Source organism: Leuciscus leuciscus (genome assembly GCF_965113295.1).
Source record: "Leuciscus leuciscus genome assembly, chromosome: 12".
NCBI classification, from domain to species: Eukaryota; Metazoa; Chordata; class Actinopteri; order Cypriniformes; family Leuciscidae; genus Leuciscus; species Leuciscus leuciscus.
The window spans coordinates 3,991,907-4,019,831 of record NC_138736.1 but is presented as its reverse complement, the minus strand read 5'-3'; the positions used below and the strand labels follow the sequence as shown (position 1 = coordinate 4,019,831).

The 27,925-nt window shown below is 37.7% G+C and overlaps 2 protein-coding genes across 3 annotated transcripts in view; both read left to right on the top strand.

Annotated features, from left to right (window-relative positions):
- Window positions 1-39: 39 nt before the first annotated feature.
- lypla2 (lysophospholipase 2) lies at window positions 40-10,424 on the top strand. Its single transcript, XM_082185993.1, has 10 exons — window positions 40-194; window positions 1,908-2,000; window positions 4,002-4,033; window positions 4,120-4,185; window positions 4,298-4,345; window positions 5,656-5,726; window positions 5,966-6,039; window positions 6,131-6,232; window positions 8,294-8,470; window positions 9,743-10,424. The coding sequence occupies exons 2-10, from the start codon at window positions 1,923-1,925 to the stop codon at window positions 9,791-9,793; spliced, it is 699 nt and encodes a 232-aa protein (XP_082042119.1). The 5' UTR covers window positions 40-194; window positions 1,908-1,922; the 3' UTR covers window positions 9,794-10,424.
- Window positions 10,425-12,970: 2,546 nt separating this feature from the next.
- Window positions 12,971-27,925, top strand: part of ankib1a (ankyrin repeat and IBR domain containing 1a) — a 36,039-nt gene continuing 21,084 nt past the window's right edge. For both annotated transcript variants that reach the window (XM_082185846.1, XM_082185845.1), the window contains exons 1-3: window positions 12,971-13,175; window positions 16,627-16,906; window positions 23,011-23,311. In XM_082185846.1, the coding sequence (XP_082041972.1) occupies window positions 16,719-16,906; window positions 23,011-23,311 (489 nt within the window). In that variant the 5' untranslated portion in view covers window positions 12,971-13,175; window positions 16,627-16,718. The remainder of the gene's footprint in view (window positions 13,176-16,626; window positions 16,907-23,010; window positions 23,312-27,925) is intronic.

The following is a 27,925-nucleotide window of genomic DNA, read 5'->3' as shown; positions in this document are numbered from 1 at the left end:
CCGAACATGAACGAAAGTCTTACGGGGTTGGAACAACATGAGGGAGAGTAATTACTGGCAGAATTGTAATTTTTGGGTGAACTAACCCTTTAAGCTCACGCGGTTGAAGAAACGCGATGACGTCACGGCGCCGTATCCCCGCCCCTCTCCGGCAGAAGGAGCGGAAGTTCCGTTGTGACCTGGGATAGCAAGCGGTGAGTCAATACATTTATTGCAGTTAACCGCTGTTTATATCTGTTTTTTCTTCCTGAAAATTAAAATGTATGCTACCCCCTGACCTTAGCTTTAACGATCGCTATAAAAGCGCTTGTTTGTCGCTGAACAGCGTAATAGTGGGCTTAATCGCGGGGGTAGAGAGATCCAGCTAGCTCCATCTCTCAGGCTGTGGGTTCATTGTGACAATAATACAGGCGAAACAGGATTAAGCTGCCGATCATGTCGCTCGAGTATTAATGAAACGACCTAGCGGCTTTATTTAAACATGAATCATATCCTTGATTCCATCAGGCTTAAAAAAAAAAGAAGCTATGTGTCTCCATTGTTTTTCCTGCCCATCCCTTCCTATTCATTGTGAACATATGATCGTGGTATTCATGTGAAGGATTATTGAACTGACGCATTAGAGATGATCAATACAGTCATTTGTTAATGTGCATCAATGAGCCATTGTGTGGTGAACGCTCAAACTGGTGCATAAGGACATCATGCAGTTTCATTGGAAAAGTCCTTTCATATCCTTCTGGTATTTTGTGGAGATTTCATAAGCAGGTGGTTTAATAAAAGTATTTGATAACATGTGCAGTACTAAAGTCTAGTAAGCCAGACTGACCGATTAAAAACCCAGACAGACACATAAAGTTTATTCAAGTGTTTGTTTGAAACTAGGGATGCTCTGATATGAAATTTGGCTGATACCGATAACAGATAATGCTTTATATTTGAAAGCCGATAACCGATATATTTGCAGATAAATCTATATAATTTGAGAGCCTGATTACAAAAACATAAGTCTCACCATTAAAAGCCATATCCCATATTAAAATGTTCTCATTATATTTTTATGTAGCCTATATGACAGACTTGCGCTACTCATTTTACACTTCACTGTATTTCATTTTTTAAATGAATACAGAAAACGTATATATAAATACAGAAAACTAATATTTCGAACCATATTTTAAGCAATTTAAACCCTTCATGGCGAACAGTGCACACCTCAAGTGTCTCAGCTGAAGGAAATAATCCATTATTTATCGACGATTCAAGGTTAATATATCAGCCAAATTTTCTTATTGAGCCGATAACAATAACAAAAAAATAAATAAACATATATCTGCCGATGCCAGCGATGAAACACTCCAGGCTTGTGTCACAATCACCGAGGCCTCTCACAAACACGCATGAATCCATTAAACTGGAGTGTCTTTCCTCCTGCAACTGTCAAGATTTGATTTCTCAGCGCTGTCATGTGGTTCCAGGAAAACAGGGACCCGTGGTTTTCATTTAGGCTTCATTAGTTTTCTGGGAACTCGTCTTAAGCAGACGTCTGCTAGTACAAACTTGTGATCTGTAGAAAATGAAGCTCTGCGTGTATGATTAACATAAGCGTCAGTGCTTATCCAGTAGACATAATCACCCTGTAATTTTTCAGCTTTTCCTCGTCAATAGCGCACTTTTAGTTTTAGATGGGCTTGAGTTGCTAGTTAAAATGACTTTAACAACACACTGGCAATTAAACCAACTTTTGTTAATCATTCTGCAGCCTGCTGACAGTTTCTTTCTAAAATTGCTGGTTTGTATCTTTAATAACCATTTCTCCCATACTTAATGCCTGGGCCTTTTGTGTTTTACATAAACATGTTGTGCTGATTGCTTTTAAACTTGTTGTTTTTGTATTTTTCTAAAAGCACTCCTCACATTGTATGTGTGGCAACAACATGTCTGTACCTCTGCTCGCTGAAGCCGTGACCGTGTCTGGGACGGAGAAGGAGACGGCTGTGGTGAGAGAACAGTCCAATCATTAACCAAAAATCTGATGTTGCTCAAGAGATTCATTAGCATTACAGAGGCCAGGCTTCAAATGCACCAAATCAGTTTCCTTGAATGGTTTGTTCTCCCCAAAATAAAAATCTGTCATCACTTACTCATCCTTGTGTTGTTCCAAAACCATAAGACCGTGATTCATCTTCTTCAAAACACAAATTGACGTATTTTTAATTAAGTTTTCTGAAAGACTGAACGTCCAGGTGATGAAAATTCCTGGTCATAAATGCGTCGTAAGTCAAGTCGAGTGATTTAATCCAAGTCTTCTAAAGAGACACGATCGCTTTATATGATAAACAGATCTAAACAATGATGGACACACATGCATATAGAGCTCATCAAATATGGTAAACACGGACACTCAAAATGTGATGTGCGATGCATGAGAACCAATGAGATTTGTTCTAGAGTGTGATGTTTAGCATATGTGATTTTCTCTATGTAAGTGTGTTTACATGTGTATAAAAGCCTGAATTAAATCTATTCATCATATAAAACGAACATATCTCTTCACAATACTTGGATTAAACCGTCCATCTCATATGGGCTCATTTCAAAACGCCTTTATGACCTTTTTGGATCTTTCAAGTTTTGGTTACATGGACTTACAGTGGACTTTTGTTAAAAATATCTTAAAGGGATGGTTTGGAGTAATTTCAACCTAGGGTCCTTTGCACCATGACCTCGAGCCAAACAAGGTCCCTTTTTTCCCTTGGTGGAACATTATTAAATTTAGAGCTTATTTAGAGATATCAGCCGAATGGTTTAGTGCAGGCGCTAATGGATTCAAGGTTGTATCTCGTAAATTACCCCACTAATAATGCCCAGAATGGTACCAAACTTCTACAGTAGTACAAATAGGTTCTGCACTCATAAAATGAGGCATTGGAAAGTTTGTAAGTACATCAGGAGTTTATTTAAATAACACTTGCCTGACGGCTAATGCTAACGCTAACCCGGACGTCGAGGTCACTTCCCTGATTTGGGAAAAGGACGTAAAAGTCCTGGCAGAAAGCGATGCATAAGGATGTAGTGTAACGACGCCCAGATCCAGGAATGCACTAATATTTTGTTGGTAGTACCAGTTTGCAACAATTATTAGTTAACACTTAATACATTTTTTTGGATATATTTCTATGGAGTGTTAAATTCATTAGCTTTTCTTGTGAGTTTTGCAAAGGACTTTTACAGGCTTTTTATTAGTGGGGTAATTTATGAGATTTATGACAAAATATTAGTCCATTCCTGGAACTGGGCGTCGTTACACTACATCCTTATGCATCGCTTTCTGCCAGGACTTTTACGTGCTTTTCCCAAATCAGGGAAGTGACCTCGACGTCCGGGTTAGCGTTAGCATTAGCCATCAGGCAAATGTTATTTAAATAATCTCCTGATGTACTTACAAACTTTCCAATGCCTCGTTTTATGAGTACAGAACCTATTTGTACTACTGTAGAAGTTTGGTACCATCCCGGGCATTATTAGTGGGGTAATTTACGAGATACAACCTTGGATCCATTAGCGCCTGCACTAAACCATTCGGCTGATATCTCTAAATAAGCTCTAACTTTAATAATGTTCGACCAAGGGAAAAAAAGGCTTCTAGGCTCGAGGTCATGGTGCAAAGGACCCTAGGTTGAAATTACTCCGAACCATCACTTTAATTTGTGTTTCAAACAGTAACCAAAGTCTAATGGGTTTGGAACAATGTGAGAGTGAGTAAATTTGTATTTTTGAATGAGCTATGAGCTTTTAATAGAGATGCTCTTTCACAGTCTGAGTGAAAGTCTGTCGGCTGCCTTCTTTATCGGAAGAAATAGATACACAGAAAGCTCAAGCTTCCTATTAAGATGGTATCATATAAAATAACCAAGAGTCAGCATCGAACATAGGAAATCGGTCCTCTTTTAGGCTCTGCAGAGAGATTAGTTTCACATCACATTCTGTTAACTTTGCAGGTGATCTTCCTTCATGGCTTGGGTGACACAGGGTAAGTTGTGTTCATTACCTGCCTGTTGCAGGATCTTCTGATGGCCCTCGTCCTGCATGAAAATAACCCTGTCGTGTTGCTTATAGACACGGCTGGGCTGATTCCATGACGTCTATTAGACTGCCGTACATCAAATACATCTGTCCACACGCGTAAGTGACTTGCAAAACATTGGTTGTGATGATGCAATAAAGAAGTTTTGTTAGTCTCACTTTTCTTCGTGTAGTTGATTGCAAACTAGTCTGTCATTCTTTCTGACTCTAGACCCAGAATCCCTGTAACACTGAACATGAAGATGACCATGCCCTCATGGTAAGCTGCCTCTGCCGCGGGTAACATTACAGTTCTGGTACATTCACTTTAAAAGTGCGTGAGGATTTAAAATGTAATTGAAACCTGGAAGTAAACCATGTTTGATTATTTTGAAAAATGTAAAACAGAGGAAATGTATGATGTAGTATTTCAGATTCTGCACTATTCTAGGAGATTTAATCAAATAAGTACATTTGTGACATTGAGCATGTGACTTTGTACAGACGGTCAAATGCTATATACTTGTGGTTAAAGGATTTTTCAGTTGTCAGGTTGCTAGTATAATATAATATAATATAATATAATAATCAGCTTTGAAATCACAAGAATAAATTATTTTAAAATATATTAAAATAGAAAACGGCTTTTAAAATATTTAATAATATTTCGCCATATTACTGTATTTTTTTTATCAAATAAATGCAGCCTTGGTGAGCATTTACGACTATATTATAATCAGTTTTATTTTAGTTTTATTAATTAGTTTTATAGTTTTATTAATCAGCTTTGAAATCACAAGATTAAATAATTATTAATTTATACCATAAATTATTATTTTATTATTTTAAATGTAAAATTATTTTAAAATATTTTAAAATAGAAAACGGCTTTTAAAATATTTAATATTTCACCATATTACTGTATTTTTTTTATCAAATAAATGCAGCCTTGGTGAGCATTTACGACTATATTATCATCAGTGTTATTTTAGTTTTATAGTTTTATTAATTAGTTTTATAGTTTTATTAATCAGCTTTGAAATCACAAGAATATATTACATTTTAAAATACATAGTAACATTTTAATATTTTTAAATAGTATTATTTTAAGTATAAGTATTATTATATTAATATAAAAATAGTATATTCATATTTTAAATAACTTTTATTATTATTTTTTGTTAATTTCTGTAAAAATTTTTGTAATTTAGTTGTGTGCTTTTTGTCTCTCTTTTTTAATATTACTATATAGGGTTGATTTATTTTTTATTTCAGTTTTAGTTTTGGTTAGTTTCATATATTTTCTGTGAATAATTTTAGCGCTAAAACTTATTTCAGCTTATTGCCATGGCAACATTTCTAGGTTTTTCAACTAATATTTATTTGTATTAATTTGATTAAATTATATTTATTTATTAATTATTATTTTTATTTTTTATTTTTTTTGAAATGGTTTTTAATAGTTTTAGTTTGAGTTAATATAGTATACTGTAAACTGTATTAATAAAATTCTAAATAAGCATTTTTCACTAGTGGACTTGTACTTTATGAGTCTTTTTTAAATTCTTGTCTAATTTTTCTTCTTCTCAGGTTTGACCTGATGGGCTTAAGCCCAGAATCCCCAGAGGATGAAGCAGGGATTAAGAGAGCAGCAGAGAACAGTGAGCAAAAAGTGTTTTTGGACACACATGCACACATTGGGGCAGTTTCCTGAATACAGGATAAGCTGTCCATGACTTAAAAACATCCCAAAATTAGCTTAGTCTGTGTCAGCGAATGTAAAACCACATGAAGAAACACATCAAGTTAATGAGGAACACAAGTATTGCGAGAGAATATTGTTACATGCTGAAATCTGATTATGTGGCGCTAAGTATAGTCCGCTCCCTCTCTCCAACAGTAAAGGCCATCATCGATCACGAGGTAAAGAATGGTATACCATCCAATCGTATTCTTCTGGGTGGCTTCTCTCAGGTAAGTGATCCCTCCTGACAGTGTGTGTGATCAGTTAAATTGCTGAGACTGCAGATGATCTTCAGTTCCTGGTTTGTCGTCTGATGTTCAGGGTGGAGCTCTGTCTCTCTACACCGCTCTGACCTCTCAGCAGCAACTAGCGGGTGTTGTTGGACTTAGTTGTTGGCTTCCACTTCACAAGACTTTCCCACAGGTACATTCAGCAGTGTTTGTGTGTGTGTGTGTGTGTGTGTATATATATGTATATATATATATTCAGGGCTTGACATGTATTTCAGCAGTGGCGTTTAACGCAGTCACTTTGGCGGGTTGAATTTTAAATATAAAATGTGACCCTGGACCACAAAACCAGTCACATGGATACATTTATTTTTATTTTAGATTTATACTGAATAATAAGCTTTCCATTGATGAATGGTTTGTCAGGATAGGACACTATCTGGCCGAGATACAACTATTGAAAATCTGGAATCTGAGGGTCCAAAAAAATTGAAACATTGAAAAAATCGTCTTTAAAGTTGTTCATTTATGTTTGCAATTGTGCTGCATTCACTCACAAATATAAATGTTTTATATATTTACAGTAGGAAATTTACAAAATATCTTCATGGAACATGATCTTTACTTAATATCCTAGTGATTTTTGGCATAAAAGAAAAATTTTGACCCATACAATGTATTGTTGGCTATTGCCACAAATATACCCGTGCGACTCGTGACTGGTTTTGTGATCCAGGGTCACATATATACATTTTTACATTTTAGTCTTTTAAAAGGCATCTTGAAATAATAAACTAAGTGCGATGTAGTGTTGTCAATACATATCGATAATGAAATATATAGATACGCGATACCAGCTTTCTTTCTTTCTTTCTTTCTTTCTTTCTTTCTTTCTTTCTTTCTTTCTTTCTTTCTCTCTCTCTCTCTCTCTCTCTCTCTCTCTCTCTCTCTCTATCTCTCTCTCTCTCTCTCTCTCTCTCTCTCTCTCTCTCTCTCTCTCTCTCTCTCTCTCTCTCAAATTCAATTCAATAAAGCTTTATTGGCATGACAAAAATACATTTGTATTGCCAAAGCATCAAAACAGCATAGAAAATGATTTTGAACATTTAGTACAGAAAATAATAATAATTCAGTTAAATAAAAAAAATATATAGTCAAACAGTTTATGAACATTTCAGAATTCTGTGAACAATTTATAATTCAGTGTGTAAGTGTTTGTGTGTTTGTTTTGTGTACGAGCGTGTGTGTGTGTGTATGTATGTGAGCGCATCACTGATTAGTCGTCAACTCTCTCTTTTTGTGACAGGCATCAATGTATCCTGCCGCTAGTATGATACAATCTCTTTTTTCACCTAATAGATGTTGAAATCGTGTTTTGTTGATCAATTTTAGGAAGTTAGGGCAAAGTATTTCAAATTTTGTGTAAAAAGTCCCTCTAATGTCCTCATAGTTGGAAAACTGGTAAGAAAGTCTCTCTCTCTCTCTCTCTCTCCCTCCCTCCCTCTCTCTCTCTCTCTCTCTCTCTCTCTCTCTCTCTCTCTCTCTCTCTCTCTCTCTCCCTCCCTCTCTCTCTCTCTCTCTCTCTCGCTCTCTCTCTCTCCCTCCCTCTCTCTCTCTCTCTCTCTCTCGCTCTCTCTCTCGCTCTCTCTCTCTCTCATCTCTCCGACAGCGAGAAACACACAAACCCGCCTCTCCTCACTCATTTCATTTGCTCCGGATGAATATTGTTGGTGTTAGCTTATTGTTATTGTTGGCTTGAATTTCGACGTGGGATTGCACGTATTGCGAAATAATTTTTCTTGTTCCTGCAGATTTGGAGCCACACCTGCCTTTCAGGACTAAATTGAGTTTTTTTCGCTGCTTATTGCGCTTAAACAGTCAAATACATGCATAATAATGTCAAAATGCTGATTTAGGCGCGTATTCACATAAACACAGTCATGTTTTAAGTGAACGTAAACGGTCGAGAAAGAAAACGCATGTGTAACAGTATAATGGATCAGTGCGTCAGGTCTTAAAGTGACAGCAGCCTAATAAACCTGCTGCCAAATTATGAGACAATATTTAAAAAAAATCTATTTGGCAGTTTTTCCCCATGGTATCAACGTCAAAATTGTGACCAGTGAGAATGCTAAATCGGAATTGAATTGAAATCGCAAGCTTGTGAATCGATTTCGAATCGTGAAATAGGTGTCAATGTCCAGACCTGATATATATAAATATGTCATTATGTATCTGCTTTTTTCCCCATTAGGCTGCAAGTGGGAGTGGAAACAAGGGCACTCCCATTCTGCAGTGTCATGGCGAGATGGATCCCATGATCCCGGTGCAGTTCGGGGCCATGACAGCAGAGAAGCTCAAGACCATCGTGTCTCCAGGGAACATCACCTTCCGCACCTACCCGGGTCTCATGCACAGCTCCTGTCCTCAGGTGAGCTCACAGAAACCTCAGGCCTTGTCCACACTAACACGTCTTCGTTCGAAAACACATCTTTTTCTCTCCATTTTGGCCTTCCGTCCACATTGAGACAGTGGTTTTGTCAATGTTTGTCAGTGTTTTACTAGTCATGTGACACATATTGTACCCATAGATATCTATGGTTATGCCGGCATTGGTGTGCCTGCTATATACTTTCATAGTGTTTCTAAAGAGAAATGTTCCTTTGCACAGTCTTCATATTGCATTCCTGCAAAGATGACTAAAAATGAACTCGTAGTTGCTGTCCTGCTGCAAAACACAATGACAATTGCGTTTTAGACCATGATATTTTGAGTGCAACCTGGACGCAACTCTGAGTGGTGGGAAATTTTGACAATAAAATGATCGTGCCAGAAGAATAGCGTGAGAACTTTATTAAGTCTGCTCTCTTGGTATCGTCTTGTGAACTATTAGTATGTTTTACACATGTGCAGTCAGGTGATTTAAGTATTTTCAGATGGATGAGCTACTTTTTGAAAATGCTTGTGTTGGACATTTTGAAATGAAAACGCCATTTTCAAATCGAATGTGCAAATTCATTATAAAGGATCTTAGAGATTCCCCTGGAAAAAAATAATCTAAATCCATTTGGACTTGCCTATATGTCTTTATTTGATTAGTTGTAAAAGTAAGATTTTTTTAATGCTTTTTATTTTATTCTCTTATGCTCACCAAGACATTTATTTGAAAAATTATTTCTAAAATACAGTAAAAGTAATATTGTGAAATATTACAATTTAAAAGACCTGTTTTTTTATTCCTGTGATCAAAGCTGAATTTTCAGCATCATTACTCCAGTCTTCAGGGTCACATGATCCTTCAGAAATCATTCTAATATGATGATTTGATGCTCAAGAAAACATTTCTGATAATTATCAATGTTGAACAACAGTTGTGCAGCTTCATATTTTTGTGGAAACTGTGATACATTTTTTGATGAGTAGAAAGTTCAAAAAAGCATTTATTTAGTCTTTTGTCTTTGATTTATTGCCTTTTGATGTCCTTGCAGAATAAATGTATTAACGTTTTGAAAGAAATCTTGCCTACCACAAACTGTGAAACAGCAGTGTAAATATTTCTCAGAACTCTTAGAAGCAAACAGGATGAGGTCTGAACTGAAATCATGCAAAATGATCTTAGAATGTTATACAGTAGATATGTCAAACTATATTATCTGTTCATACTAGTTCTAACACCCATACTTCTCTCTGATTGGCTCTACAGGAGATGTCTGCTGTGAAGGAATTCATTGAAAAGCAGTTGCCCCGAGTCTGACCTCAACCTAACTCACTGTGACCCTTAGACACTGACCTCTCACCTCCGACCTGCCATTCTCTCACAGGAAACAGCCATGATCCCCTACAACACATGCGCATGAACATTCAGTTGTACATACTGTGAACATGCAAACCATCTCATCTCACGCCTTTCTTTGTAATTTCATACATCATTAAAAAAAGTGACAACATCCGTACATACAATAATTTCCCATGAAACTTTTGCTCTTTTCTTTAAGGGAGACTCATTAACTTTCATCATACATTCCTGTAAGCATTAAATCTCAAACCCTTTCCCAGTATCTCTCTCTCTCTCTCTCTCCCTCTCTCTCTCTCTCTCTCTCTCCCATTGCTCCTCTTGTCTCTTTCTCTCAAGCAAAGGCGGTTAACGTAACATTTTTCCGGACAGCTTTGTCGCAGAACTTTGGGAAAGCTCAGATGCTGCAAATCTGTGGTGGTGGTGGAGGGAAGTTAGTGGGAGCCGGTGCCGTCTGGAGTGAGTCTCGTCACGCTGCTGGTCCCACAGTGCATGGCTTCATCGGGATGCTGCAACTCATACTTTTGTTTAGTTTAACTAGAAATGCGAGAACGGCAAGCAAACATGTCTCAAATAAACTACTAATGACTCATTGGAATCGTCCAGTTTGCTTTGTTCTCCATGGGATAAGAATTCTGGCACCAAGTCTATATGCAAAATTAGCTTATTAAATTACACCATGCTAGAACTTGTATAATATACTTATTTAAATTATTATTTTTTAGAACAAATGCACATAACCAGCTTTACATCTCATTGTAAGATAATCAACGATACTAAGCTCTTGACATCACTTATTATTAATAATAATAATAATGATCAAAGTGAGTCACTCCAGACGGGGCCGATCATTTTTTCCAGTTGCTTTAAATAACTTTCCCGAATCCTCCCTAATTCCCTGTTCTCCTCATAACCGCATCATCCTCCTCCACCCATGTGACCAAACACATTCATGTGTTCTGGGGTCTCAGATGGCATATGTATATACATTTCAGGTTCCATATTGCATAAAAGTATTGTTTACTGACACGATCTATTAACAGAAGATGGAAGGTCACAGTTACGTCAGCAGCGTGGCGGATTAAGCCCGCTGTTATTAAAGAATTATTCTGAGGTAACCTTAATTAACTATTCAAATTGAAATATGAGTCATTTCTCTCACAGTTTGCTTGTATACATTTGAAAATGGATTATTAAAATGTGTGATGATATCTCTAAACCAGTTGTTTGCAAAGTAGTGAATGTTGCTTTTTTAATCTAAATAGATGTTCTTCGATTATATATTATTTCAGTGTTATTTTATCTTCTATCTAAGTCCATTTGACTTCCATGTTTTCATAACTGCTATGATCCCCTCTTTTGTAATTCGCAACAACAGACAGGTTTCCTATTTGCCCTGTGGCTTGAATGTTTATTGTATGATTCATGGGAATGCCAGGAACAAGTTGGTCAGCAGAAACGGGCAATATCTTTGGGTTTAACAGTGAACTTGTCAGTTTATGTCCACCTGAGTTGTGTTTTGTTGCTGGGTTTTTTTTTTTTTTGTCTTAAAAAAAAAAAAATCTGTTATGTTCCGTTGTCGTTGTCTTTATTTGAAGTGTACTGAGGGACAATTGGTTCTTCAGAAACTTTCCCAAAACACCTGTATGTGAAATAATAAATGATGCAAATCACAGCAATGCAGTCCTGTGTTTTATTGATAACCGAGCAAGACAAACAAACGTCACAGACATCAATGCACTGCATCATATTATGGTTATGTACAGTGTACATGGTCTCTCCTTTTATTTTCCTAACAGGAGGCGAGCAAATACACCAAAGGGTGTAACAGGTTTAAGGCATGAGAATGTGTATAGGCCTATACGCCTTGAGTCAAGAACGAAAATCTCCAGTAATAAGAGCAAATCTTTTATTTGCTATACTCTTTTAATTAAATGAGGTCCAAAGTGGGTCAAAATGTGTAAAAGCCCTAAAGAAAGTGATCCAGCTAGAGCAGAACTGCTGTCCTCAACACTTGGCATGTTTTGGTCGCTGCTTGAAATAGGACTGAAGTCAAAACGAAAATGTGCCCCATCAAAACAAACTGTGTTTAAAGGGAAATGCACTGTATTTGATCTTAATCATCTGATAAATGGATTTACATAACATCTCTCTAAATATCAAAATAGCCAGATTGGTTCAGTTCATTCATATTTCCGCAAAATTCCTCGAGCGCAAAGACTGAGTTTGGACTGGAGTCGATATAAAATGTTCCTTTAGGTGGCGCAATGAAAATGAGTCAATGATGTTCAATCTGTTATTTTACCCGTTTATTTCCAACTGGTTCTGCGTTTGAGTAGTCTAAAGTTAATGGTTTATTTTGCACTGTGAAAAATCAGTGAAAATACACCTACCATATAACATGAATTTGTGATAGAATAGAATGAAAAAAATAAAAAATAAAAAAATAAATTCAATGCAAAATACACGTAAAATAAATAATTAATAAACATACAATATTTGATTTTAAATACATAAATATAGACAGTCTATACAAGTTAAAAATGAATCCAGAAAATAATAATAATAATAATAATAAAATAATAATACATGCATAATAAATATATAATATAAATATATAAATAAATAATAATAAAATAAAAATTAATTCAGGACTACATTAATCGTATTGTGTTTTTTCAAGTTATTAATTAATTAATTAATTAAATAATTTCCACTCATAAGTTGTCAACTCTGTATTTTTTGCTTTAAAAAGGTTTTACACACAAATAAATGAATTTTTAAATAACATTTTAATGTTTTAAATCATATACACTCACATGAGCTGAAGAATCCAGTCATATCAGTAGCCTTATAAAAAAAATAAAAAAATAAAAATAATTATGGAAGCCCAAATCTATGGAGGACCAAGGAACGACTTCATGGAATGTTACAAAATAAATAGATACATTTATTTATTTAATTATTTCAGAATAAACTAGCACATTTAATTCTTTTTTTATTCATTATTTATTTAATTATTTATTATTTTCTGTTTTCATTTTTCCCGTGCCTCCTCCTGTGCGGTAGGTGGCGGTAAGTCGCTCTTTAACTCGGTCCTTCATCTGCCGTCAACACCGCGAAGGAGACGCAGATTATTGTCCTATGAAATGAGAGCATGACCAGCAAACACAGCCAAGAGCACCACCCCTATGATTATACAGTTCTTTATCATTTCTTTTTACATAATCGCTAACATGATCGAAGGTCTGCTGCCTGATAACAATCTCGACATAAACTTTTGACACGCCGCTTGCTCTGGTCATTTGATGTGTCAACGCTTCATGGATACGTCAGTGATGAGGTACGTGTGTGTGTGTTGATCGCTCTTGTCAACTCTCCTTGTTTGTTGTTGTCGAAATCCCCTCTTGACCATCTTAGAGTCTAGAAGATTAAAGCTGTGCTTTATCAAACATGTGTTTGTTGGTATATATGTCCTGTCAGTCATAGACCGGTATTGATGAACTGAAGATGCTGATCATCTGTCAATCCTTGACAAACTACAGCCAGAGTTTCAGAGCTTTGGTTTAATCCTTAGACAGTTGTTGCAAATGCTTCACGAGAAACCCACTGTCAACAGATATGCAGTTCACAGAGCGAGTGTGCAGCATTAATCTTCATACATTAGGATTATATGAAACTCAGGCTTTTGTGTCTGTTGGGATATTGTAAGTAATTGCTTTCTTTTTAAAGCCACGAAGTAATCTATAAACAGTTTATGTATGATTATGAACAGATTATGTCATTATTTACTCACCCTTCATGCTGGTCTAAACCCGTATGACTTTCTTTCTTCTGAACAACACAAAGGAGATGTTGTTCAGCATGTCACCATTCGCTTTCACTGAAAAGACCTTATGTTCTATGGATGGACTAACATTAAATACTTACAAGACTATAGATTGTTTGTGTGACTACATGTTGTTCTGGAAAATTCCCACATTTACTGCTAATAAGTTTAAGGTATGGTTAGGGTTAGGATCAGAGTTTTGTGGGTTAGGCCTAAAGTTAACAGTGTAGTTGCAATGCAAGTATTTTAATGTAATCAAAATGACCAGTGTGTATGTACATAATAAGAGTATTTTATTAAGGCCATCTAGCATAAATCAGACTGATATTCCTAATTTGGTCGTTAATGCACAAAAGACATTCGTACAGGTTTGGTACTGTCGCTTTAAATGTCAGGTTACTGCATGCTGTTCCTGTCGGCCATGGTTATAAATTAGCCTGGAGTTAAAGACATTGTTAAAAGTGCATACGACAGTTGAGGATCATCTTTTAACACAAAGCCTGCATTGTCTGAAAGTAGCCCACCGCCTGTAAAATGAATGCAAATGGAGTTTTACCATTAACTGGCACCCAGTATGTTTAATGATTGAGCTCTAGTGTGGGGGAAGCTTGTGGAACAGAAACGTTTCCCTGTCTTTGTGTGCCTGCCAAGTGCTGCTCTTAATTCATCTGTTCTGCATTCTCAGACGTCCCACCTGAAACCGAGCCGATCCTGGACCACAGAGTGCATTTATAGCGTTCTGAAATGTGCTTTGTTTTTTAGTGTAACTCCACAGACGTTTACGTGAAACGATGTGGGAAAAGAACAACAGAGCAGACAGAATGACCTAAAAAGCGTGTTGCTCCCACTCGCTCATGCCCGATCGGTGCACCTGCTGCCACTCTCTGCTCACACACACACACACACACACACACACACACGCACACACACAACCCTCTCAAGTAGATTTATTAGAGCATGACGTGATGCATGCTGGTTGTTTTGCTGATGAAACAATATATCCCTTAGGTCATGCAACCTTTTAAAAAGGTTTGAACGTTTTTTTTTTTTCTCAAAAAGAGGTACTGCAGTTTTATCTGATGGACATGTTTAGAAAAAAAAAGTGTAACGATGAGATCAGATAAGGGCACCTGTGCAAGATTGTTATTTGCACAATGTGGTCATATGCAAACGAGTGTGTTGTGTGAAGCAGACTGGTTTTGTTAGGGATTTCCACAAGATAGTTCTGAGAGTTTGGGTAGTGGCTTGTTTATTTTTTCCCACACAAGTACAGAAGCTTTATATGAGTTATCTTTAAAACTGAAGCAAATAGTGGTTTTATGTTTTAATACGATCCAGCAGAAATGCCGATATGGGGCTGTTCACACACAACACATTTTTGTATATTTTGATTATCTATGTAAACGTGTGCTAGACAGACATGTTTGACCGTCTCATGCAGCGCTTAAGTTAAAGGGCTCCTATTATGCTTTTTTACATGTTCATCTTTCTTTAGTGTGTGATGCTGTTGTTTGAGCATGAAAAAACTCTGCTAAGTTACAAAACACAAAGTCCCTCCAGTGAGAGTTCTTCTCTATATCAGTGTCAGTGTTTCTGAACTCCCTGAAACGCCTCCATTGTAGTCTTGAGTTTTCTTCCAAAAACGAACACAATATTCCTCATTTAAATAATTAATACGCAGAATAAAGGGGCGGGGCCTGGTTGAGTTAGTTAGTAGTGTTTGAAACTCATGGTTATGGGAAAGGGTGTGACTTTTTCCAAACATGCTGGAAGTGCTTGACCAATCATGACACACTGATCCAGCCGACCAATTAGAGGACATTGCGCTTTTCAGAAGGAGGGGCTTCATAGAGACAGGAACTAACCAGAGCGTTACTGACAGACTTGGAAGAGAGGAGCTGCAACAATGGAGAACATGGGGAAAATATATATATATATATATTTTTTTTAGCATTACCTATTCCAGTAGACCCCAAAAACAAAATCAAGACATTGTAAAAGGGGTTTTGACAATATCAAGACATTTGCATGCTAAACCAGTTTACCGCAAACTCCACTCCGCAGTCAAATTCATTTATCAACTCAGTCACTCAGTCAAGAAAAGTTCATGGATTCAGTCCAGAGTTCAGAAAGATCGTTTCATGGCTTCGTTTCATGGATTTGATTCAAACAGTAATGTTATCTCAACCAATTATATGAGATTGCCAGTGTTATCTGTAAGGCTGACCATTGACGGACAAGGAAAGTGTGTGATTTTTCTTCTCTTTTTTTTTGCATTTCCAGGCAAATGGAATGAATGTGTCCATAATAAATTATATGAAGTGCATCCATTACACATAAAAAACCTAACCATTGTTGAAAATAGAAATGACCAGACTGTATATGAGATGTCGATTTGATCACATAAGACTTACCCATGTATATTTATTGAAAATGTATTGAATTTATAAAAAGCTTTCTCCTGGGAAAATATTTGAATTTGATCAAATATCAAATTGAAAGATTTTATATAACTTATTGTTGTTTATCATTTAATTATTTTATATTTTTATTTTATTTGTTTGTAGAGATAATATTATTAAATGATTATATACAATTAATTTAAATATTATTGTATTTTAAATGTTATTACTGTATTGAGTTTGCCTTGGATATAGCCTTAAGCCTTTGATGCTGATATGGCTTTAAATGATAAATATATAAATAAATGTATAAATAAATATATTTTACTTTTCCATTTGGATGCTTGTGTTGCAGAAATTTTGCACTTTAGCTTTAAGCCCAAAAAAAAAAAAAAAGGTGAAGGGAACGGACTAGCAGTGGGCGTAGAGATAATGCACCACATTCAGAGCAAAACCTGATTGTCTGATCTCACATTTTTAAATAGAGATTACAAAATGGTGCTATTGATTTTGCATCCCATGAAGCACACCATGAATAACAGACCATGTTGGTGTGTTTACAGGACTTGCGGTATGCGGCCCGTCCACTCTCGCGCTGGCTGAGTGCTGAAAACTGCATGTGGGCCGCGCTGCGGGTCCCAGTCCAGCTCCCGCCATGGGAAACACCGCCACCAAGTTTCGTAAAGCACTTATCAGTGGAGATGAAGGCCTGGCTTGTCAGCTCTATGACAGCAACCCCCAATTTAAAGAGTCTCTGGAGCCCAACGCATCTTATGGGGAGCCCTATCAACACAACACACCCCTGCTCTACGCCTCACGCCACGCCATGACGCGCCTCATCAGGTAAGAGCTTCAAATGAATGGGCACCCAAATACAAGCATTAGCATCCATGGGGTGAGTTGTAATTGTTCACCTTAAATTTTAAAGGGGCTAAGTGTAGAATTCAGAAACCCTTGTTATTAGCGACACCAGTGGCCGTCAGGTGAACTGCAGCCAGCAACTTATTGCTCTCGCACACGTGACGCATAAGAGACTGAATGTGATTCAATGCCCTGATATACTTGCGACAAAGTTCTTTTTCACTTAGAAGTAAAAAGAAGTTTATGCAAATACCTTTGCAGCGATATGCGGTTAACGAACATCCAGACTCTGCTGAGAGTGACGTTTAGATGAATATGTAAATATGTGCTGCACGCTTTCCTCTCAATAACATAATAAACACAACAAAAATGACAGCGGTGAGAAAACAGCCGTTAAGAAAGCACCTGATGATCATAGCGATGTGGATATGCTTTCACCAGCTGTTCACTGGTGCAGTAGACATGAAAGAGGCAATGTTTTTGATTGTCACGTGATCATGGTGGGGGGGGGGGGTCACGGGATTTCGTTGGAATGTGAATATTAGTCACCTGTTCACTGACTGAGACAGGAGGAGGGGGTGAGCAGGAACGATGTATTCTTTGTTGACCACTAAACTTTGTACCATCAAGAAACATCGGTCTGTGCAATAAAGAAAAGCTAGTAAAAGTTTATTCTTCAACAATTATTTATTTACTTATTTATGCGTTACAAGTGCATAAAGTCCCTGTCTTAGTCTCTCAGCGGTTTGATTATTGGATTGAGTAGCCGCTATAACTGGCATCATGTCGACAGATGAGGTAAATAAAATCACACTGTTATGATAGTTTGATTATAAAGTATATTTGAGACTTTAGACTTGTAGATCTGACTATAATTTGAATTATTCCCTTTTCTTTGCATGACACATTGACATTACAGTACAGAATAGCTCTTTCGGCATTATCCTGAACATTGTATAAGCATTTGTTTCACGTGTCCCATTGACAAGTGAACAGGGACGACGGGCACCATTTAAAATGGTGAATTTCTCTGAATTGACAAATTCTTGGAAACATTTAGGATAATGTAAGTACACAATTGAAATAAATATATAACACTGTGCAAGTTGTTTTTGGATATTTTGGTACAGAATTCTTACATATTGTACCTTTTAATGTCATGGGGAAACACAAACAGTATGTCTGCTTTAACAGCACAGCAGGGTTTGTTGGGTTGTTGCTTCAGGGAGAACAAAAAAAAGAAACTCTGAATAACTTTCCCATGTTGGCCCCTAACAGACAAGACCTAAAGCAAATATGCATGGAATGGGAAGCTTGTGTAGAAGCCTGTGGTGTTTTTGTGCAATGCAAGGTTATTTTTTGCATGGTTGTTGAGTTCCAGTGCTTGGTATTTGAGTCAATACCACTTGGAGCCATGAGGCCAACTCTTACTTGTGTAAGTGTAGTAGTTAATGCATCCTTCTGAGAAAATGGTTGGTAATTACTAGCTAGAACAGCTGGCCACTGTCTCTCTGTCCCTCCTCTTTCCTTGTCACTTTCCTCTCTTTATTTTACAGCACGTTGGAGCACACTACTAGCAACCTCAATCATTTCAGAGCCTGATTTCAATTAACAGACCTTTAAACAAATAAATAAAACATTTTTAGTTAACAATAATAATACTGGGTATAACTGTACCCTTTGAAACACTGGTCTCTGCTTATTCTGGCCTACGTAGACTGAAAAAGAGCATCTGATACACATGATAACCACAGTTTATTTAGTTTATTATTCTGTGCTGTTTATGTGCAGATTTACAGATCATACCACAATAATAAGCTGGAACGGGAGGGAATCGCTCTGCATTCTCCACAAATGTTTGGATGGTAAACACTGGAAATATGGCAGTCAATATGTGTCCACCTTATTCCTGACGATCTAACTGCGTTTTGAATTATGGGAGGCACTTCCGGTTTGGGGAACTTCCATTCAGAAAGGCCGAAACGAATCATTTCAAATCATAAGGTTGCCCTACAAATAAAGCTGATATGTCAATTGTCCTTCATGATTTATTTTCAGACATCATGAGAATAACGTTATACTTGGTATTTTAACGTGACATGTTATAACAAGCGCTTTTCAGTCGCTGCTTTCTTTTCCTCGTGATTATTTTCTTTTTTCCCCGGTGCAATCCGCTGTAAAAGTATGAAAAAGGACAACATATACTGCACATTTGTGGTCTGTTCTCCCGAATTTAATTTACGATATATGAATAATTCACTGGAATACACGAAGAATCTGATATTCTCCTCAAATCCTCACGTCTCTTTCCAGGTTTGTTTTCACAGGTAAATGCAATTTATAATCTGTCAAAATGACGGAAATCACTTTGAAATAGTATCACGTAATGCTGAAGTTAATGAACATTTTTGATTAAGGCAACATAAGTTACATAATACAGATATATATATATATATATATATTACTACAGTGACATTTAATCCGTCCGTTATTGCTGTGGAAAGACTCGCGCTTTTGGGGTTGTTTGGTCTGTTGAAATACCTTGTTGATGCCTTACACTTTTAAATTTCCTTTTAATGTTCGATGGTTGAAGGGTGAGTACATTAATGTCATCTCATTGTGACACTTTTTAACGTATTGCGTTCGTAGAGCGAGCCTTTTCACTGATTGTTTACAGCTTAACGGAAGTTACACCCATAATTCGCGCAAAGCGTCATGGGGCGCAGGAATAAGGTATTCAGAACTGATTTCCCCCCCACAAAACTCACAAAATCAAGCAGTTTGTTAATGAATATCTAGTTTATTTGCTGTTGACACCATGGATTACTAACACCTTGCTCCAGTGCAAACCCTCTTACTTTTGGCATTAAGAAAATACTGTCAGGATTTACTGAAAACACACTGTGGAAAATTAGAGCTGAATAGGCTTGGACAAGGTTATTTTACAAGGTTATTTAATAATATTTTATTATTAAACTTATTGAATTTGCATTTGTAGGAGTTTCCCTTTCAGATACCAAATTTATAGGAGGAGAGTATTTAAATGAATCGTGCAAGGTGATTTACTTACTAGTTAATTTACTCGTATTCACACCAGTATTATCCGCCCGAAAAAAGCACATCTTAAACCAGATGCTAATTTGCGCTGCTCTTTGTAGATTGTGTTGGTCATTATAGAAATGTTCCGGGTGTGTCTGTTCTTTAATCTTCACGTAGTCAGTAGATCATGCGCAGAACTTTCCACTCCCATCTGTGCTTTTTTGGAAGTGCGCTCTCACGCCCTGTTTAGTAAATCTGGCCCTTAATGTGTTTTAAAGATTTGATGTCAAACTTTGTCTAATCTTGTTATCATTTCTTTCCCAAAAGTGCACTGCTAGCTGCACAAATCGCTACTTTATAAATACGATTTCCAGGCGGACTATTCCTCGAAGTTGCTTAAAGGGTTAGTTCACCCAAAAATTCTAATTCTGTCATTAATTTCTCACCCTTATGTCGTCCCAAACCCGCAAGACTTTGGTTCTTCTTCAGAACACAAATAAAGATCTTTTTGATGAAATCTGAGAGCTTTCTGGACAAAACTTTGGACTAAACCGCTCAATTCATATGCATTAGTTTTACGATCTCTTTATGAATTTTTGAAGAGTCAAAGTGGTAGTTGCGTAGCTGTCAATGGAGGGACAGAAAGCTCTCAGATCTCATCAAAAAGATCTTCATTTGTGTTCCGAAGATGAACGAAAGTCTTACAGGTTAGGAACGACATTAGGGTGAGAAATGAATGACAGAAATTTTATTTTTTGGGTGAACGATCCCCTTAAAGTCAGCCAACCAAATCAGAGCTCAAAAATGCTCTCAAACGTTTTTTCATTCTTCTTTGTGTCCTTTGTTTGACAGTTTGGGAACAAAGATGTTTGAATAAACTACAAACACCATAGTTAGATCCGCCTCCCTCGCTAGAACGGCCAGTTTGAAGTGGTTAAATATTTAAATGCTTATAGCAGACTTCAGGATCCGGTAACTGGAATTCTGATTCACTTTTTGGCTGCTACTGATTCTTGTAAAAAAACAGCCTGCCAGTCTAGACTACACCCAACATTTTTGAGGCGAAATATGTGTAGCTCTGGTATTTGGCCTAATGTGGTATGTATCCCCTTTGTGTGGTCTTGTATTTACTATGATCACACTTTCGTTAGCCAGCATACAGCAGAACGAAACACAAGATATCGGTCACATGCTTGTCTAGACATTATCCTTGAATGTTGGTGTCATTCCTGATGAAACGCTTGGCTTTGCAATTCATGATGTGGTTATGCCATTATTGCACTAAGGTTCTATTGTTACATCTCACTGGATCTAACAGTTAACAGTATTGTTAACAGGTGTCCGTGCCAATTTCTTAGAAGTTCAACCAGTCTTTCTGGCCTCTCGGGTGCAGTCGGGTATGGAGAGGAGAATGCAGGGAGTTAAAGCTGTTGTTTTCAGTTGCATTAACTAATAAACTCCCAGTGCTAGATTCACATCGCAGACTTCCCAGAACAGCTCGCTGAGTCATTTCCACTGAAAGGCATTAGAGCCCTGCTGAATGCATTCACTAAATTCACTCTTAAATCTTACAAGGATGTAAGTTTGCTATAAGTCCTTTCTTGGGCGCATTATCAATTACTTTGAAGCTCCCACAATTAATCGGCTGAAAATGATATTAGTGTAATTACCTCAAGGCTGGGAGACACTGAGGATTCCAGCTGCTTTAAAGTGTCATGACATTTTCATTGATTATGTGGTTATGATGATCTTCCTGATGCGCTCTCATGTGTTATGAGATGCCTGCACTAGCTCTGCTGTATTTCTTCAAGCAATAAAGACAAAGGTTGTCTTGAAATTCTGTATCTGTGTTTTATAGAGGCTTATAAAATTGATATGCCTGAGATTTCTAGTCTTGGATGCTTATTGGTCAATACAGCATGCCATAATTTACAAAATATTAACAGTTTTGTTTCATAACCCTTGAGGCTTTAATCATGCAAAATCAATGAATATTGGTAATAGTTTATGCACAGTGATATTTTTTTTATCACAGTGATATGTTTTATTAATATTTTGAATTGGCTTGTATTTTTATATTTTTAGTTTTCATGTTAATTTTAGTTTAGCCTAATTTTTTTGTAATTTCCTCATGTGCTTAATTGTCATTTTATTAGTTTTTTTGTTTTGTTTTAAATATTGCTATTTGGGTTAAATTTAGTTTTAGTTTTTATTTATATCCAGTTAATAATTTTATTGCCGAAAGAAACATTTCTAATCTTAAGTTTTTCAACTTTATTTTATTTAATCTTTATTCCAATTAACAGAAATGTTTTTAATTGTTTTAGTTAACGTTAATAATAACCCTGGTATGATATATACATTTTTCATATATATTTAGTATTTTCGCTACAAACCAGCATGTTTGATTACGATAATAAATTAATAATAAGATGACAAATACCAGTTTACAATATCAAAAAACGATTTTTTTTTTTAACAAGTCTGCATCCGCATTTACTTTAAAAATAAGGTGCAAATGACTTACAATAAATCACAATAAATCACAGATTTTAATAAAGAACAAATAAAAATAAATTCTGGAAATATATATATTTTTTTAATTCAGTTTTCCAGGAAAGGAGATAAAAAAAAGAATCTTAAAAATCATGGAAATTTCTATAATTCATATACATTTTTATAGTTATGATGATAATCTAATTTCAGCAGATAGATATAAAATGTATATAGCAATATATTGCTAAATATAATAGCAATAAGTCATAGTGGTGCCTGATTTATAAATGATTTGTTCTTTTGAGTCGGTTATTTCCAAAGAATCAGATAAAGCTGTTTACAGATCAGTCAATGATTCATTAAAGAATCAGCCTGAATCAAAATAATTATTGTGCACAAAATGAATATGCACAAAGACTCTTCAGTATTTTTGCATTTTGATTCATAGCATCTACTGTTTATTTTGCTGTTGTAATTTGTATTCTTATATGCAATTCTTAATTACAGTTTGTACTTTACTCCAGTTCCATTCCTTTGTTCCTATCCTGCAGGTCTTTCCTTTTCTCCAAAGATGGAAACCCCAACAAGTGCAACGTCCACAATGAGACGGCGCTGCACCTGCTGTGTATGGGCCCGCAGATCCTGCTGTGTGAAGGAGCGCTTCAGCCGCGGATCAGCCGCCCACAAGAGGACCAACAGAACCGGGCCGAGTGCCTCCAGATGATCCTGCAGTGGACCGGAGCCAAGCTGGACAAGGGCGAGTATGAGAGAGCCAACGTCAACGCCACCGACAACAGAAAGAGCACCTGCCTGCACTACGCAGCGGCTGCTGGCATGAAGAACTGTGTTGAGGTAATAAGATTTGTACTTTCTTATGTAGTTTAGGCCTCGAAATTGTGCATGTATTATGTGGTGCATAAAGGGGTAGTTCACCCAAAAATGAAAATTCTGTCATTACTCGCCCTCATGTCGTTTCAAACCGATGAAACTTTCGTTCAAATTCGGAACACGGATTAAGAAATTTGATGAAATCTAAGAGTTTTCTGTCCCTCCATTGACGGCTACGCAACTACCACTTTGAAGCTTAAAAAAAAGAAGTGAATAAAGATCATAAAACAAATCCTTATGAATTGAGCGGTTCGAGACTCGATCACTTGATATGATGAACAGATTCAATTTATTCATCAACTCAGACACCAGTTGTTAGAGACAGAAGCAGATGAGGTTCATTCTCGTGTTACGAAGCACGTTTGAGCTTCAGCAAGAACCAGTGAGGTTCATTCTCGTGATACGCAGCACTTTTGAGCTTCAGCAAGAACCAATGAGGGTCATTCTCTTGTTACGCAGCACGTTTGAGCTTCAGCAAGAACCAATGAGGGTCATTCTCTTGTTACGCAGCACGTTTGAGCTTCTGCAAGAACCAATGATGTTCTTTCTCTTGTTACGCAGCACGTTTGAGCTTCTACAAGAACCAATGAGGGTCATTCTCGTGTTACGCAGCACGTTTGATCTTCATCAAGAACCAATGAGGGTCGTTCTCTTGTTACGCAGCACGTTTGAGCTTCAGCAAGAACCAATGATGTTCTTTCTCTTGTTACGCAGCACGTTTGAGCTTCAGCAAGAACCAATTAGGTTCATTCTTGTGTTACGGAGCACGTTTGAGCTTCAGCAAGAACCAGTGAGGTTCATTCTCGTGTTACGCAGCACGTTTGAGCTTCAGCAAGAACCAGTGAGGTTCATTCTCGTGATACGCAGCACTTTTGAGCTTCAGCAAGAACCAATGAGGGTCATTCTCTTGTTACGCAGCACGTTTGAGCTTCAGCAAGAACCAATGAGGGTCATTCTCTTGTTACGCAGCACGTTTGAGCTTCTGCAAGAACCAATGATGTTCTTTCTCTTGTTACGCAGCACGTTTGAGCTTCTACAAGAACCAATGAGGGTCATTCTCGTGTTACGCAGCACGTTTGATCTTCATCAAGGACCAATGAGGGTCGTTCTCGTGTTACGCAGCACGTTTGAGCTTCAGCAAGAACCAATGAGGGTCATTCTCTTGTTACGCAGCACGTTTGAGCTTCAGCAAGAACCAATGATGTTCTTTCTCTTGTTACGCAGCACGTTTGAGCTTCAGCAAGAACCAATTAGGTTCATTCTTGTGTTACGGAGCACGTTTGAGCTTCAGCAAGAACCAATGAGGTTCTTTCTCTTGTTACGCAGCACGTTTGAGCTTCAGCAAGAACCAATTAGGTTCATTCTCGAGTTACGCAGCACGTTTGAGCTTCAGCAAGAACCAATTAGGTTCTTTCTCTTGTTACGCAGCACGTTTGAGCTTCAGCAAGAACCAATGAGGTTCTTTCTCTTGTAACGCAGCACGTTTGAGCTTCTGCAAGAACCAATTAGGTTCATTCTCGAGTTACGCAGCACGTTTGAGCTTCAGCAAGAACCAATGAGGTTCTTTCTCTTGTTACGCAGCACGTTTGAGCTTCAGCAAGAACCAATGAGGTTTTTTCTCTTGTTACGCAGCACGTTTGAGCTTCAGCAAGAACCAATTAGGTTTTTTCTCTTGTTACGCAGCACGTTTGAGCTTCAGCAAGAACCAATTAGGTTCATTCTTGTGTTACGCAGCACGTTTGAGCTTCAGCAAGAACCAATTAGGTTCATTCTCGAGTTACGCAGCACGTTTGAGCTTCAGCAAGAACCAATGAGGTTCTTTCTCTTGTTACGCAGCACGTTTGAGCTTCAGCAAGAACCAATGAGGTTCTTTCTCTTGTTACGCAGCACGTTTGAGCTTCAGCAAGAACCAATGAGGTTCTTTCTCTTGTTACGCAGCACGTTTGAGCTTCAGCAAGAACCAATGAGGTTTTTTCTCTTGTTACGCAGCACGTTTGAGCTTCAGCAAGAACCAATGAGGTTTTTTCTCTTGTTACGCAGCACGTTTGAGCTTCAGCAAGAACCAATTAGGTTCATTCTTGTGTTACGCAGCACGTTTGAGCTTCAGCAAGAACCAATTAGGTTCATTCTCGAGTTACGCAGCACGTTTGAGCTTCAGCAAGAACCAATGAGGTTCTTTCTCTTGTTACGCAGCACGTTTGAGCTTCAGCAAGAACCAATGAGGTTCATTCTCGTGTAACGCAGCATGTTTGAGCTTCAGCAAGAACCAATGAGGTTCATTCTCGTGTTACGCAGCACGTTTGAGCTTCAGCAAGAACCAATGAGGTTCTTTCTCTTGTTACGCAGCACGTTTGAGCTTCAGCAAGAACCAATGAGGTTTTTTCTCTTGTTACGCAGCACGTTTGAGCTTCTACAAGAACCAATGAGGTTCATTCTTGTGTTACGCAGCACGTTTGAGCTTCAGCAAGAACCAATTAGGTTCATTCTCGAGTTACGCAGCACGTTTGAGCTTCAGCAAGAACCAATGAGGTTCATTCTCGTGTAACGCAGCACGTTTGAGCTTCAGCAAGAACCAATGAGGTTCTTTCTCTTTTTTACGCAGCACGTTTGAGCTTCAGCAAGAACCAATGAGGTTCATTCTCGTGTAACGCAGCATGTTTGAGCTTCAGCAAGAACCAATGAGGTTCATTCTCGTGTTACGCAGCACGTTTGAGCTTCAGCAAGAACCAATGAGGTTCATTCTCGTGTAACGCAGCACGTTTGAGCTTCAGCAAGAACCAATGAGGTTTTTTCTCTTGTTACGCAGCACGTTTGAGCTTCTACAAGAACCAATGAGGTTCATTCTTGTGTTACGCAGCACGTTTGAGCTTCAGCAAGAACCAATTAGGTTCATTCTCGAGTTACGCAGCACGTTTGAGCTTCTGCAAGAACCAATGAGGTTCATTCTCGTGTTACGCAGCACGTTTGAGCTTCTGCAAGAACCAATGAGGTTCATTCTCATGTTACGCAGCACGTTTGAGCTTCTACAATAACCAATGAGGTTCATTCTCGTGTTACGCAGCACGTTTGAGCTTCTACAATAACCAATGAGGTTCATTCTCGTGTTACGCAGCACGTTTGAGCTTCTACAATAACCAATGAGGTTCATTCTCGTGTTACGCAGCACGTTTGAGCTTCAGCAAGAACCAATGAGGTTCTTTCTCTTGTTACGCAGCACGTTTGAGCTTCAGCAAGAACCAATGAGGTTTTTTCTCTTGTTACGCAGCACGTTTGAGCTTCTACAAGAACCAATGAGGTTCATTCTTGTGTTACGCAGCACGTTTGAGCTTCAGCAAGAACCAATTAGGTTCATTCTCGAGTTACGCAGCACGTTTGAGCTTCAGCAAGAACCAATGAGGTTCATTCTCGTGTAACGCAGCACGTTTGAGCTTCAGCAAGAACCAATGAGGTTCTTTCTCTTGTTACGCAGCACGTTTGAGCTTCAGCAAGAACCAATGAGGTTCATTCTCGTGTAACGCAGCATGTTTGAGCTTCAGCAAGAACCAATGAGGTTCATTCTCGTGTTACGCAGCACGTTTGAGCTTCAGCAAGAACCAATGAGGTTCATTCTCGTGTAACGCAGCACGTTTGAGCTTCAGCAAGAACCAATGAGGTTTTTTCTCTTGTTACGCAGCACGTTTGAGCTTCTACAAGAACCAATGAGGTTCATTCTTGTGTTACGCAGCACGTTTGAGCTTCAGCAAGAACCAATTAGGTTCATTCTCGAGTTACGCAGCACGTTTGAGCTTCTGCAAGAACCAATGAGGTTCATTCTCGTGTTACGCAGCACGTTTGAGCTTCTGCAAGAACCAATGAGGTTCATTCTCATGTTACGCAGCACGTTTGAGCTTCTACAATAACCAATGAGGTTCATTCTCGTGTTACGCAGCACGTTTGAGCTTCTACAATAACCAATGAGGTTCATTCTCGTGTTACGCAGCACGTTTGAGCTTCTACAATAACCAATGAGGTTCATTCTCATGTTACGCAGCACGTTTGAGCTTCTACAATAACCAATGAGGTTCATTCTCGTGTTACGCAGCACGTTTGAGCTTCTGCAAGAACCAATGAGGTTCATTCTCATGTTACGCAGCACGTTTGAGCTTCTACAATAACCAATGAGGTTCATTCTCGTGTTACGCAGCACGCTTGAGCTTCAGCAAGAGGTTTATTCTCGTGTGTCAGGCAGGTTCGGTTGAGCTTTTGTTTATGTTCACTGATCAAAGTTTATATGTAAATAAAAGCCTAATTTCAATCTGTTCATCATATAAAGCGATTAATTTTTTTCAGAATATTTGGACTAAACCGTTCAAATCATATGGATTAGTTTTACGATCTCTTTATGTACTTTTTAAAGTGTCAAAGTGGTATTTGTGTAGCTGTCAATGGAGGGAGAGAAAGCTCTCAGATTTAATCAAAAAGATCTTCATTTGTGTTTCCGAAGATTAGCAAAAGTCTTACGGGTTTGGAACGAGTGACGCAAGTAATTAATGACAGAATTATTTTATTTTTGGGTGAACTAATCCTTTAAAGTGCCCC